The sequence below is a fragment of the Pipistrellus kuhlii genome, unplaced genomic scaffold, assembly GCF_014108245.1.
Source record: "Pipistrellus kuhlii isolate mPipKuh1 unplaced genomic scaffold, mPipKuh1.p scaffold_m20_p_4, whole genome shotgun sequence".
Classification (NCBI taxonomy): domain Eukaryota; kingdom Metazoa; phylum Chordata; class Mammalia; order Chiroptera; family Vespertilionidae; genus Pipistrellus; species Pipistrellus kuhlii.
In genome coordinates this window covers 73,759,136-73,773,427 of record NW_023425540.1, presented here as the reverse complement: position 1 = coordinate 73,773,427, position 14,292 = coordinate 73,759,136, and the positions used below count along the sequence as shown (strand labels likewise).

At 57.8% G+C, this 14,292-nt stretch overlaps 1 protein-coding gene across 3 annotated transcripts in view; it reads right to left on the bottom strand.

The window, feature by feature from the left end:
• GTF2IRD1 (GTF2I repeat domain containing 1) overlaps positions 1–14,292 on the bottom strand; it is a 95,430-nt gene that overhangs the window by 39,020 nt on the left and 42,118 nt on the right. For all 3 annotated transcript variants that reach the window (XM_036410069.2, XM_036410072.2, XM_036410071.2), the window contains 7 exons: positions 13,623–13,706; positions 9,600–9,783; positions 5,860–5,885; positions 4,496–4,604; positions 3,660–3,697; positions 3,092–3,172; positions 2,428–2,517 (listed from right to left, as the gene is read on the bottom strand). In XM_036410069.2, the coding sequence (XP_036265962.2) occupies positions 2,428–2,517; positions 3,092–3,172; positions 3,660–3,697; positions 4,496–4,604; positions 5,860–5,885; positions 9,600–9,783; positions 13,623–13,706 (612 nt within the window). The remainder of the gene's footprint in view (positions 1–2,427; positions 2,518–3,091; positions 3,173–3,659; positions 3,698–4,495; positions 4,605–5,859; positions 5,886–9,599; positions 9,784–13,622; positions 13,707–14,292) is intronic.

The following is a 14,292-nucleotide window of genomic DNA, read 5'->3' as shown; positions in this document are numbered from 1 at the left end:
CCACCGTGAGGACACGAGGACAGTGCACACGATAGAGCCCGGGCATCAGCCTGTGTGCACTTTCCTGCTGTCACACCAGGAGGGAGAACCCTTTCCAACAGAAGGGGCACCGTGCTGGTCCATGCCCCCCACCCCCTCGGTCTCCAAACTGGGACCCCCATGGTTTCCTCTAATGCTGCTGAGCACAGCCAGGCACCAGGGGGCCTCCTAGTGGCCAGGCCACACTGGCAGCTCATCCTGAGCCTCTGACCAGCTAAGCTTCCTACGGTCTCCACTCACGGCTGTCAAGTCTGGTTACGCCCAGCCCGCGCCTGGCAAATAACATTCCTTCTTCATCACCAAGGGATGGAGAGCACACACATCACTGATTTAGGAGATGAGAAAGATAAAGCACTTAGCTTAACACAGCTTCTGTTTTGATATTTCTTTTTTTTTTTTAAACTAGTGATTATGTTTTCAACACAGTTGTCAACAGAGCACACTCGACTTTTTGTGTTCTGCATTCTCCTTTGTTGCCTATTTTTAGTGGCTGTGTCAGGAGGAGACCATTAATGGCGCCCTGGTTCTTTCCAATTTCCACTGTCATCAGTAACACAGCTACAAACACTGTGCAGGAAATATTGTCCATATTGCAGATATTTTCCTAGGACTGTATTCCTTGGAGGACCACAGGGAGCTCATTTTCATGGCTCTTCAAACTGACAAACTTCTTTATTATTAGTAGTAGAGGCATGGTGCATGAAATTCATGTGTGTGTGTATTTCTCAGCCCAGCCTGCATCCTCTCCAATCTGGGACATCGTTCTCACAATCCAGGACTGCTGGCTCCCAACCACTCACCTGCCTGCCAGCCTGATCACCCCCTAACCACTCCCCTGCCAGCCTGATCAATGCCTAACTGCTCCCCTGCCAGCCCGATTGCCCTCAACTGCCCCCCCACCCCCACCCCGCCGGCCTAGTCACCCTTAACTGCCCTCCCCTACAGGCCTGGTTACCCCTAACGGCCTTCCCCTGCTGGCCTGATCGCCCACAACTGCCCTCCCCTGTCGGCTACCTTGGTGGCCATCTTTGACCACATGGGGCCATCTTGTGTGCTGGAGCGATGGCCAATTTGCATATTACCTCTTTATTACATAGGATTTTCAAATTTCCTTAAAAAGCAACTTGCACATTTGCATTTGCACGGAGTGCGAACCCATTTCCCAATACACTCAACTAAAGTTATATCCGATTAAAAAGTGCAAAAGACATGGCCCTGCGCAAGTCCTCATTCCTCCGTGCCTGTCTACTCGCTGTTTGTTTACTGGTGCAAACAGATCGCCCACGCATGCCGTGGTGGACACTGGGATGTACCACCAAGGTCCCCAGCTTGTTGCCCCAGCAGCACGGACTGTGGTGAGCTGGCAGCTCAGGGCCTTGCCCCTTCAAGGACCACCCTTCTGGGCCAGCCCACATCCCATAACCAATTGAGGAATAAAGACTAGGACACCCCAGATCAACTCAGAACTCTGGGGGGCTATTCTGGCTCCAGAGCCCCCGTGCAGTTGGTGAGACTGTTGCTGAGGTTGCATCGTGGGTCAGAAGGCTTTCCTTCTGCCCGCTGTGCTTCCATCCCTTTGTTTTCATAGGTGTTGACCCCAGGGGCTGCCCCCAATAAACATCCCACACGTTAGGCTCCATCTCTGTTTCCTGGGAAACACAACCCATGACGCATATCCTTGGCCTGTCAAAGCCACAGAGCACATGTCTTGGGTGGACTCCCCATTTCTTCCCGAGGCATCTGTGAATTGCATGATCCCACTGCCCGCGGTCCCTTTACCCGACTGACAGTTGTTCCTGGGAGGACTGAGCCCTTCCGGCCGGCACAGGAGACTTCCCCGGCGAGGCGAAGGCGAGGTCCCCCTGCAGCCCTGCTTTCCCAGCCCACCCCTCAGGCCGGGCCCACACTGAGTCCCTTCTGATGACCCTCAGCCATGTGTGCAGAAGTCTCTTCTGGAGCTGTGCCTGGGACCGATGCCCAGCCTCCCTATCTGCCATTTGGGCAAAACCTCATCTTGAAGTCCGTTTTCTTTTGTCAGCTTGGCTTCCAACCACCACCACTTCTCCAGTGCGACGGACGGGGGGAGGGGGGTGTGGGGGTGTGTGTCTCAGGGGTGGGCTGCGTGGGATCTAACTGCCGGGCAGCGGAGACCTGCCCTTGCCCATAGCAGCTCCGCAGACCCTCGCCGCTCCTTAGTGACGGGACTCTCAGTCCTCCTCTCTCTCCACTTTCAGACCATCCTTCCTGACCGAGACGGAGCCAACGAGGGGCGGAGATGTTCTGCCTTTATTCCGTCACCGACTCGCACGACACCACCCACGGGGGCCTGCGGGAAGCCTCTTTGTTTATTTTCCCAGTCACCTGGGTTGCCCCCAGCCCTTTTCTTACCAGTCATCATCTCCATCCCATAACCAGAATCTTCCGAGGGTAGATGCCCGGGCATCGAATCCGTCATTTCCTCAGAGGTTGGCGATGGGTCTGGAGATAAAATCCAAATGATGAGAGAACCTTCTGCTTGTCCCACCCCGTCACGGCCCCTCAGGGGCCCACATCCAGCATGCCCACAGAGCAGGACCCTTCAGGAAGCCGTGGCCCGGAGCTCTGGGGGGCAGCCTTAATGACCCGAGGCCAGGCAGGGCCCCAGGGGCCCGGAGCTGTGGGCTCAGTGGTTCCTCCAGAGGCCGAGTATGCCCTCCTCACAGACGTGGAAAAGGAGGCGTGGAGGCTCCAAGTGTGGAGTCAAACTCAGATCCTCTTACTCCCGCGACTTTTCTTCTCCTCCCTCCTGCCTCCACATCCCTGGGAAGCCAGGCCAGAACGGTCAGGGCGGCGGGAGGGAGCCTTTAGGAGGCCGGAGTCCTGGCACGCAGGGCAGACGCGGCTGCAGAAGGCAGATGCGATACCCCACGACCCTCAGGACCGAACGAGAGCACCCAGAGGGGTCGCCCCCATCTATTATATAATAGCTGGGAGCCCTGCTGTGGGAGTTGCTCGATTCCTGTAGGTCCAGGTTAGAGCAGCAGGGGCAGCCCTTCAGACGCCTGTCCCTTACCTGGGATGGTGACCTGAATGATATCCAGATCCTCCGGCTCGATTTTGATGGGTCTCAGCCCACCCAGCTCCCCGGAGGTTCCTGGGAGGAGACAAGAGATCCAGGCAAATGTGGACATGAGCTTGGCTGGGCCAGGCGAGTCGTCCCAGAGCATGCTCTTGCCTGTGACTGGCTGGTAACACCCAGGAACAGCTGTATCGGCCCCTACGCGCCTGCCTCACCAGGAACAGAGGGTCAGGCAGGGCGTCAGGCCAGGCCTGGAGGCTCTAATTTACGGACCTGGCAACAGAGGCCCACAGAGAGAAAGCCACTTGCCATAGACATCCTAGGAGGTAGTGGTGATGCCAGAATCCAGGTCTCCCAACTCCCTCAGTGCTACCAAACGCCCTCGGCCCCTCCCTGCCCTCCACCCCAGCTGTGCTGCAGCGCCTGGTACTCTGAGCCCTGGGCATGAGGGGCGGGGGTGGGCAGAGGACATTCACTAGGACCCCGGGCTCACAGTCTGAGATGCTGGGGTGGGTGGGGTGTGTGTGTGTGCTGAACACTGTGGGGTCCCGCTCCTCCTCACCTGGCCCACAGTCTTCAGAGACCCCGCTCCGGTCCGACCTGTGGGGAGGAAGCCGAGACATGACATGGCACCAGCCCAGCTCTGCCCTCCCGGCTGCCAATTCAGAACGCACCCCAGACCACGCTCACGCCAGGCTCCACAGCACGGTGCCTGGCGCCGGGGACAGGAGCCTGCTTGCTCTCCTGGGGTGAATGGTCTGGGTGCCCACCTTCCCCACCAGCGGGGAGTCCTGAGGCCTCGCTCTGGCCACGGTGGGAGCTCAGTTTAGCACAGTAGGAGGATGACCAGTGCTTTCTGGGAGGGCTGAGACCGGTAGCCTAGAGGGGGGCTGGGGAGCAAAGCCGGGCAGGGCGCCTGGGATGGTGGTTCTGTTAATTCACGGAGCCTGGAGGGGAAGCTGGGCGGGGCACGGGGACTTGCGCTGAGTGGCCCACCCCTGCGCGGGTGGCACTGGTAGATGGCGACTGGGCCACACACCGAGTGCAGGGCCTGCGGACACACGGGCAGATGCCTGGCCACCCAGGAAGGCTTCCGAGACCAGGGGACACGCAGCTAAGTTCCCCAGGTCGGACGAGTTCTCCAGATGGAGAAAAATCGGCGGTCCCTGCCCTCCTCCTCTGTCCCTTTATCTCCCTGCCACACCGTGGGGTGAGGACACACTGTGTGTGTCAGGGTGTCTAGGCGGGATGCCCCTGTGCCTGTGGAAGGCTTCAGGGGGTTGGGAGGCTCTGGGCACAGCATCCCGGCCCAGCCCTAGGCCTTGCTCCTCCCCGCAGGTGCCACCACCTCCTCCCGAGTGGGGGTGCCCATGGGCTGGCAGCTGGGGTGTGGCTTACCGAGCAGCCCCTGCCAGGTCGAGAACGGTGGCACGGGAGACTTCTGCAGAGGTGTCCTCTGGCGGGCTGGCGGGCTCCAGCTTCGTGGGGTCTTTGGTAAACTTGTTCCCTGGGTAGAGAGTCGGGGAGGGGCGGGGGAGGTCAGGGTGAAGGCTCTCCAGCCTCCCTCTGCCTGGGCAGGGGCCTCTGCGTGAAGCTGTTGGGAGCACCCTGGGGTGTGGTCTGGTCTCGGACCCTCCTTTTTTTTTTTTTTAAATATGGAAATTTAATACATTTTATTTATTTATTTATTTACTTAATATATTTTATTGATTTTTTACAGAGAGGAGGAGAGAGGGATAGAGAGCTAGAAACGTCGATGAGAGAGAAACATCGACCAGCTGCCTCCTGCACACCCCCTACCGGGGATGTGCCCGCAACCAATGCACATGCCCTTGACCGGAATCGAACCCGGGACCTTTCAGTCCACAGACCGACGCTCTATCTATCCACTGAGCCAAACCGGTTTCGGCTCGGACCCTCCTTCTTGCGAGCTCCACGGCTGGCTGGGCCAGGGTGGGTCCTAGGGCAAGATGCCTCCCCTGGGAGAAGGAATAAGGGCCGCGGTGCCAGGGGAGGCCAGGGATCTGCGAGGACTGGGAGGGAGGAAGGAACTGCCAGCAATGACGGTCCTGACACCCACATGTTGCTGGGGCTGGGGGAGCCCTCGGGAAAGGGGCTGAGTCTCCCCGAAGGCCGTGCCATGGGACCGTTCTCTCTCTGAGTTACCCCGGGGATCTGGGGAAAGGTGCTCTTATCACACCCACCCCACAGATGTGGAAACCGAGGACCACAAGACCCCGCCGAGGACCACAAGACCCCGCCGACGATCACAAAGCCAGTGGGAGGCAGGGCCAGACCTGGGACCCAGGTACATGGCACCCCAACCTCCGTGCTCCCTTTGTTGAACCAGGCAGAGTGGGCCTCCTCCTTAGAGGCCTGCTTTCTACTGGCTACGGCCCGGGCTCGGGGGCTACCAACATGCCAGGCCCCACTGCTCACTAGCCGGGCTTCGGGGAAAAGAAAAAGAAGACACGTCACAGGGCTGCGGAAAACGCAATTTCATTAAAATGAGGTATTCTGACAGCTTAGAAGAGTACCTGGCACACGTTAATATTCAGAAAACATCAGCTTCATTGTTTGCTATTCAGGGCATCCCGGGTCTGCAGGGGTTGCCTGCTCCCGGGAGCCGGGGCCTGTGCCCGCCTGGGCTGCAGGCGCCACCCCCAGGCCCTCTCTGCCCCCGGCCTAGTGCAATGGCAGCTCAGGCACTCTTGGGGGCATCAGCTTGGTGATGGTAAAGATAAGATGGTACCCACACATACCTGTGAAAATTCGCTCATCAAACATCCTGGAGAGAGAGGAGAGACGGGCATGAGAGAGGTGCAGCCCCAGGGCTCCCCCAGGCTCAGGGAGCCGGCCTCCAGGTCCCCTTCAGTGACGGTCACTTGAGTCCCACATGCACGGCTACAGCTGCAGACCTGGGCCCGGGGCTGGCCGCATGAGGGCAGGAGAGGGTGCGGTCCAGCACAGCCAGATACCCGAAACCCTTTCTCCTCAGCCAGGGAAGGCGAGGGCAAGCCCCTGGTGGTTCTGGGTGGTCCAGGACGGTGCCTCAGGGGCCGCCTCCAGCCTGGGCTCCCCTTGGCCCCAGCTGGTGGGTGACTCCCGCCTTTCCCACCAGGCCCACAGACCTGTGTCTCAGGGACAGTCCTGGGGAGAGACCCTGCTCCCAAGAAGCTGTCTGTTGACTGCATAAGCCAGGCCTGTCATCAGGTCACAGACAAGCAAGATGACACCTGGGACCTCTCACGTGTCTCAGGAGCCCAGGGGGCCCAAGCAGAAAGGGAGTCGGGAAAGACTTCAGGGGAGGGATGGCAAACTCAGGTGAGATGGCTGAGAGGTTCTCCAGATAAAGGCCCGGGGTGAGGGTTAGGGACCGGGGGAGGGGGCAGGGGAGCTCCACCTGGCTGGTGCTCAGGCACATGGTCTCTACCCTGTGGGCAATGGGAAGCCCCGAGGGGCACAGCACCATCAGATCACTCCATGCTCACCCAGAGAATGGACTGGAAGGGGATGGCTGGGTGGCTGGGCCAGTCAGAGACCCCTGAGTCATGCTGGTGAGAGACCTAGAGATTTGGCAGGAAAATGAGGATGGAGGAAAGGTGTCCTCAGTCCCAACCAGGTGGCACCCAGGGGGTTGGGGAGCCCTGGGCAGTGCGTCTGGGGCCTGCAGTCACGCCTGAGTGCCAGGGGCCAGAATTGGAACCTAGGCCGTCAGGGCTGGTATGTTTAACTACTACTTCATATAACAGGGAAGTGAGGTCAAAAACAAGAACTCGTGTTTACTGAGCATGTCAGCTGTGTTATGTCCACTTCCTCAGTTTACGTTGGAGGAAACCTGGGAGAGGAGCATCATCGGCCCGGTTTTTATAGACGAGGAAACGGAGGCTCAGAAGAGAAGTTGCTATTCAAGGTCATCAAGATGTGAGTGGTCAACCCAGTTGGTGTGGCTCAGTGGTTGAGCATCAACCTATGAACCAAAAGGTCATGGTTCGATTCCCAGTCAGGGCACATGCTGGAATTATGGGCTCGATCCCCAGTGGAGGGTGTGCAGGAGGCAGCCGATAGATGATTCTCTCATCCTTGATGTTTCTATCTCCCTCTCCCTCTCTGAAAGCAATAAAAATACATTCGAAAAGAAAAAAAGATGTGAGTGGTTTCAAGCCCAATCATCTGATGCCAACGATGTTTCCTCCAGGAAGCCCCATGGGTTTGCTGCTCAAATGCCATTGAGTCTACACCGGGGACATATGGAAGTGACCACCCCTCATGATGGGCAGTGGCCTCTGGGGGCAGGTGGGGACTATGCCTGCTCTTTCATAAAATCTTCAGGGGAGCCCAGGGAAGGGCTGAGCGTGTAGAAGAGACATGCTAGTGAAGAATTCAATGTTCTGGGTTGAAGGAGATGAAACACATGGTCAAGCACATAAGGGGACACTGGGATGCCCTCGTTTTCTTCTCTCCTATCCCCTACCCGGAGTCAACTGAAGAAAATGGACTGAGGCAACAGCAAGAGGGATCTAAGCTAGACCACCGTAGCACGGCCTGATGACTGACTACAGTTCACCTCCAGAATCATTCACGAAGTGGGCTCCACAGGAGGGGCTGTACAAGCACAGGAGATGGCGGCTCAGATGCAGATGCCAGCAAGGAGTGCGCTAATGAAGGAAGGGGGCGTGGTCTTTCCGAGAAAAGAAAAACCCGGAGAGCAAGAGCAGAGGCCCTGGGGTGGGTGGGCGTGTGCCTGGCATGTTAGGGAAGCAACAAAAAGGCCGGGAGACTGGAATGAGCAAGCAGAGTGGGGAGAGGAGGGGAATGCGGTCCCAGGTGAGAAAAACAAAAGCAGGCCTTGAAAGACAGGCAGGTGGGAAGCTGGTCCGGGTGGAGGAAGAGCTTCGGCGAAGGCCCAGAGGCAGGGGAGGTGGCAGGACCCCCTGGGGGTGTGGGAGGGCAGAGCAGCAAGAAGGCTAGCTGGGTGGCTGCCAACAGGCCAGAGAGCGTGCCCTGCCCCCTGAGGGCCAGAGGCAGTGAAGGCTTCTGGGTGGGAGACCCACACTATCAGCCCTGACCTCCAGAATCTTCTCCTGGGAGGCACCTGAGAGGCCCACCCACTGTCCTGGCCAGCGGCCTCAGCCTGTGATCCTCGCCCAGGCCTCGAACATGAGCCCTCTTCTCTTCTTGTCTCCACCGCTCTCTTCCCTGAGATCCCTTCCTGGCCCGGACTGACAATGTTCAGATTTTTATCTCTAACCCAGGCCTCTCTCCAGAGCTCCAGGCTTCTGAGAATGTCATCTCCGGATCTTCCCTGAGTTCACACATCCACAGTGAACTCCCTCGGAAACATGAGGGTGATCCCTGTCCCCCTGCTCCGCTCCCCGCTCCCACATTCCATCCACCAGCAAACCCCATCACAGCTGAGCATCTATCCCAAATCCCGCCACTTCTCCCCCTCCTCCGGCCACACTGGCCTGACTCACTGCTCAGCCTCCCCACCTCTGCTCACGTCTCCCCGCAGCCAGAGGGCCTGTGAGACCCCGACGCTGGCCTCTAGCAGCACCGCAGAAGTCCGACCCACCGCCCTAGAACTATTCTTAACCTTTGCTCACGCCCTGGCCTCCTTGCAGCCCCGGGGAACCCAGACTGCTCCCTTCCGCCCAAGCACTGGCCAGCTCTCCACGGGGCCCACCCTTCTCAGGCTCCCAGCTCTGGCTTAACACATGGGGCCTTCTCTCCGAGGCCCCCTGACCACCCTTCGTCGGCTCCCTCAATCCGTGTCTCTTCCTCCCATTACCCAGTTTATTTCCTAAGCTCCAAGAAGTCAGAAGGTATGAGCCCAACTTGGCCAAGCATGTGTGCATGCGTTCATTCATCCACTCATTCCGCAGACCGATATTAGGCATCTACTGCCTACCAGGGACCGTCATGGCCACTGGGGACTCAGTAATGAACCAAACACAGCCCTGTCCACGGTCCCTGCTTGCTTTATGGTCTAGTGGCAACCAATAGGCGAGCAGGCACATGAGTAAATGAATGCACTGGGCTCACACCGCCAAGGGGAAACACCCCGGAACAGATGCCCGGGGACGGACCAGGCAGTGCCTCCTGGAGGCAGGGGGCTGGCCCCCGCAGCCTCTGGCCGCCCCTCTACCTCTAACCGTTTAGGAAGGATCATCCAGGAAGTCCGGGCATTGCCTGGTACAAGCTTGGTGGTGAGTCCAGTACCTGGGAGGGCAATTCTCCTGCCAGCTAGGAGGGCCAACCCTCGCCCCAGGTAAGAGGAGACCACCCAGCTGTTAGGTTCAAGGGTCAGAATTCTCTCTCGGGTCTGCTTGATTCTCTCTTTAGGTCAGAGAACCACTTCATCCAGTCCCTGCCCCATCGTCGCCTCCCCAGGGCCCTGCCTCAGGCCGGCTGCTGCCCCTGCCCTGCTTTCACACCCTGATGCCTTGGACCCAGGCCCAGCGTGGAACAAAGGCCACGCCCCCTGCAACCCACCCAGCACCTCTTAATGATGAAGTGGATGCTGTGCCGCTCCTCCAGGATCCGCTTCAGCTTGGGGACCCCGTAGGTACAAGGGCGCTTGAAGGGGATCTTGTCCGGGATGCCCACGATCTCCACGGCCTCCGGGTCGCAGGCGATCTTCCTGTAGGGGACGGGGACCATGTGGTCCAGTCCCAGGGCTTCCGCTGGAAGGCAACGGCAAGGCTGAGTGCACGACGAAGGCCGCAGGGCACAAAGGGCCGCAGGCCTCGGTCGCCATCCCTCCCACCACCCGACACCGCTGGCCGCCCGGTCGTGGCCGTGCTGAAATGTCAAATCACGTCCTCTCTCTCAGAAAACGCCCACGGGCTCCCACCTCACTCAGGGATGGTCCACGTCCCACCTGGGCCTCTGAGACTCGATGGGACCAGGCCCCCATCACCTGGGGACCGTGTCCCCCTCCTCTCCCCCCTCTGCTTGCTCATTCCAGCCTCCGGGCCTTTTTGTTGCTGCCCCACCCCAGGGCCTTGTTCTTGCTCTCCGGTTTATTCAGATACTTTCCTCCCAGATAACCAGATGCTTCCCTCTCTCCTTTTCTCCAAGTGTCTGTCAGAGGGCCCCTCATCAGCCTAAAACAGCCCCCTCCACCTCTCCCAAGCCCACCCCGCTTTGTTCTTCACCCCGAGTTTATCAGGACCTGCCATTGTGAACATGCTCATCTATTCACTGGCGCACTGTCTGGAACCTGAGCTCCCAGGAGCAGGGGTCCTTCGCTGCCAGCGTCTGGGACCGAGACGGGGCTGGCACACCACAGTGCGCCTGGCGTTTCCATTGAGGGAGTGAATGGCTGCAGGAAGCCCCCGGCTCCAGGTGGCTCCGGAAGGAGGCTGCTGGCCACACAGGTGTGCCTCCTCCTCCAGTGAGGGCCTGGCACTCCTCACTCTTCAGTGACATAAATGAGATCCAGGCCGGAAGCTGACAGCATTGCCGACAGCATTACAGACAGAATCCGGGCTCGTGAGTGGTTACTTGTTCTTTTCCTCGGGACTATGAGGTTTGGTCTTGTGCATTTCAGTCATTCACCTACACCCCAGCTCTCTGTGTGTTTATTCATTCACTCACCGAACACTACTTGAACACCCACTGTGTGCTTGATGGTACTTTGTAAAAAAATTTGATTTTTAAAGAGAAACATCGACTGCTTGCCTCCCATATGGTCCTGGACCAGGGATTAAACCCGAAACCTAAGTAAGTGCCCTGACTGGGAATTGAACCCGAGACCTTTTGGTCTATGTATGATACTCTGACCAATGAAGCCACCTAGCCAGAGCGTGATAGTACTTTCATGTGTTCCCTTTTCTCCCCAAGGCCTGAGAGGTCTCAGGAGATGAGCTGGACCGGGTGTCCACTCTTTTAAAAAAAAAAATAATAATAATAAAAAAATATATATATATTATATATATATTATATATATATTTTATATATATAATTTATATATATATTATATATATAATTTATATATATATATATATATATATATATATATTGGTTTCAGAGAGGAAGAGAGAGGGAGAGAAAGAGAGAAATATCAACAATGAGAGAGAATCATTGATTGACTGCCTCCTGCACACCCCCTACTGGGGATCGAGCCTGCAACCTGGGCATGTGCCCTTGCCCAGAATCGAACCTGGGACCCTTCAGTCGGCAGGCCGATGCTCTATCCATTGAGCCAAACCAGCTAGGGCCAGGTGCCCACTCTTGCCTTCTGACTCTGTTCTCTCCCAAGGGACCCACATCTCCTCACTGTTCCCTGGGCCCTTCCCCATCCTGGCCTTGTCTATGTCCCCACCAGGCTTTGCCTTCGTCCTGACAAGGACCAGCCCTGAGCTGACCAGGGCAGAGCAGAGCTGTGTGGGCCCTTTCTGGGACACTGCTGACATTGTTTCCCTGTTGGAGCCGCCCAGGCCTGCATGGGCGGCTTTGGCAGCCACATCCCACTGTGAAGTCACACTTAACTCACTGTCAAGTGAAACCCTCGAAATCTCAACAGCTGTCAAACCATTTCTTCCCCCGACCCCGCCTCCAACATCACCAGCCACGCCCCAGCCCCAGCGCTTGAGCAATACGTAAATTCCTCGAGTCTAAGTGAACTCATCTCCGCTTGGGTTCATCCGAAGTGCTGTCTCTTCAGCAGCAAGGGGCTCCAGTGGACGGAGGCAGGACCCTGCCCAGCCTCCAGCTGCAGCAGGCCTGGGGAGAACCAAGCCACTGTGCACCATCCGACATCCTTCGTCTAGTCTCTCCGTTTCCCAGGTGACAATATCCTTGAGGCTCCCTAATGGCTGCCACCCCATTTCTTTGTTATTTTTCTCTCTGTACCCCAGCCCCATCACCTCCCCCAGAACTGGTGGCTGAAAGGACAGGAGCAGAATCTATTCACCCGGGGTCTGCAGGATGCCTCAGGCCGCCCAATGTTCACACCCATGGGACCCCCCCCATATTCACGGGGAGCCTCCTCCTCCCCTGGGCAGCTGAAGGGAAAGCTGAGAAAGGGCAAGACCTAGACCACGCGACGTCCAACATTCCTGCGTGGATTTGGCTGTGGTGGGTGCAGGTGCTCAGGTCTAGAAAAGGTTCCTCATTCCGGAAACATCAAGAGCCCACAACAGGCCTGAACGCGGGTGGCTGCGTGCCAGCGAGGCAGAGCCCTCTCCAGCTCTCCCCACCCCCTGCCTCCCATCCAGTCCACACCTGCCGGGGGCCTGGAGGACTCAGGTGCAGACAGCCCTCCGGTCCCAGGCAGAGGGGTGGAGTGGGTGGGCCAGCGTGGCCACATCAAAGGCACCCAGCCTATCCCAGAAGGCTCCCGGGGCCCGCTCAGCCCCACCCCAACCTGGAACTGTCAAGCTCCTGTGCCCAGGCCTCCTCAGCCCCAGCCTGGATCAAAGGGCACCTCCTCTGTGAAGCCATCAATGACTCCCCGAGCCTGCTGAGAGCTCACCTTCCCTTGGGCTGCCTCTCTCTGAGGGCTCCCATCCCTGTGTGCTACCACACACTGGAGTGTGTGGCTGTACGGCATGGCCTGCTACCAAAGACACGTCTTCAGCAACTGCTGCCACACCGTGAGAGCAGAGCTGGCCTGGGAGCCTGGCACAAGGCCGGGGCTCGCCATGCATGGCTGGTAAGTGTGCGAGTCAGTAAATGTGCGTGAAGAGAAGGGAGAAAGCGAGACCGATGTGTGATATAACAAGTGTGTATGTGGTCTTCAACTCTGGTTCCTGGCGCAAGGGCTCACAAAACGCCTGTAATCTCCTGAGCAACAGGGGTGGAAGGGCGTCCATTGTTACTCATAAGAAGTCCCTTTCTTTCTTTTTTTCTTTAAAAAAAAATATATTTTATTGATTTTTTACAGAGAGGAAGGGAGAAAGAGAGTTAGAAACACGGATGAGAATCATCGGTCAGCTGCCTCTTGCACGCCCCCTCCTGGTACATGCCCTTGACCGGAATCGAACCCGGGACCCTTCAGTACCCAGGCTGATGCTCTATCCACTGAGCCAAACCGGTTTTGGCAAGAAGCCCCTTTCAACCCTACCTGACAGGGCTCTGGAGGCCCAGCTAGCCAGGCCAAGTCTCAAGAACAAGGGGGACTGAGCCTCCAAGAGATGCAAAGGGCAGGCCAGGCAGAGGGCACAGCACAGGCAAAGGCAAGGGGGCAGGAAGGGGCACGGCACTGTGGGGAATTCGCAAGCCGTCATTTTTCATTTAACTGCCTGCCTTCCTCGCCCTCCCTCCCCCCCCAAATCTGCCTGCCTCCCACAGGTGAGTCAAGGTCTGGGGCTCTGCCATCAGCCCCACCCCCGGGAGAATGTGGAAGAGAAATATTGACACAACCACCCCCTACTCAGACGGGAGATGACACGAGCGCGGGTGGCACTCGGGTGCCGGCATATGGCGCTGGCTGTCGTGTTAGGGAACACAAGTGACTGCCACGCAATGAGACGCGCAGCACGCCACCGGGGCCACCCCGCGGCCGCCGCCCACTCACCATATCGGCTGTTAAACAGGATCTGCACGCACTCCCGGAGCGTGTTGATGTCCTCGGTTTCCTTGATGAAGGCGTCCCACTTCTCTATCAAAACACAGGAGGTACGAGTGAGGCCCAGTCAGAGACGTGGCCCCGCGGTCCGGCGGCCCCGTGAAGAGACAGACGCCCCTGCTCCCGGCCGGGGCTGTGCTCTGAGACAACCATTCTCTCTCCACAGCCCGGGCCCTGGGCTCTCCCCTCCACCCGCTCCCACCGCGGGCCCTGCCGCCCCAGCCTCCTCCAGGAAGCGGCCCCACACACGTCCAGGATGCTCTGACAGTCTCCCCACCGGCTCTCTCCTCTTGCCTCTGTCTGCCCCACGGGCAGAGGAGATGGTGCGGGCTCAACCGGTCCATCCTGGGCTCCTGCTGTCCCAGAGCGCTGGGAGAGCGCTCCCTTGGAGAACAGAGAGGCTGAGTCCTGAGACCAAACCTTCACGCTTCACACACTCAGGGGTCTCACCTAGCCTTGGTGTTGTTGGCTTCTCCTAAACCCTTAACCCCACTGGCCTCTTCCATGAAAACAAAGCCTCTGCCTCAATTTAACTTGAATAACAAGAGTGATCATTTGTCATTATAATTACAAAGCGACATCTTTAATTTATTAAGTGCTTATCCATGCTATAATATAT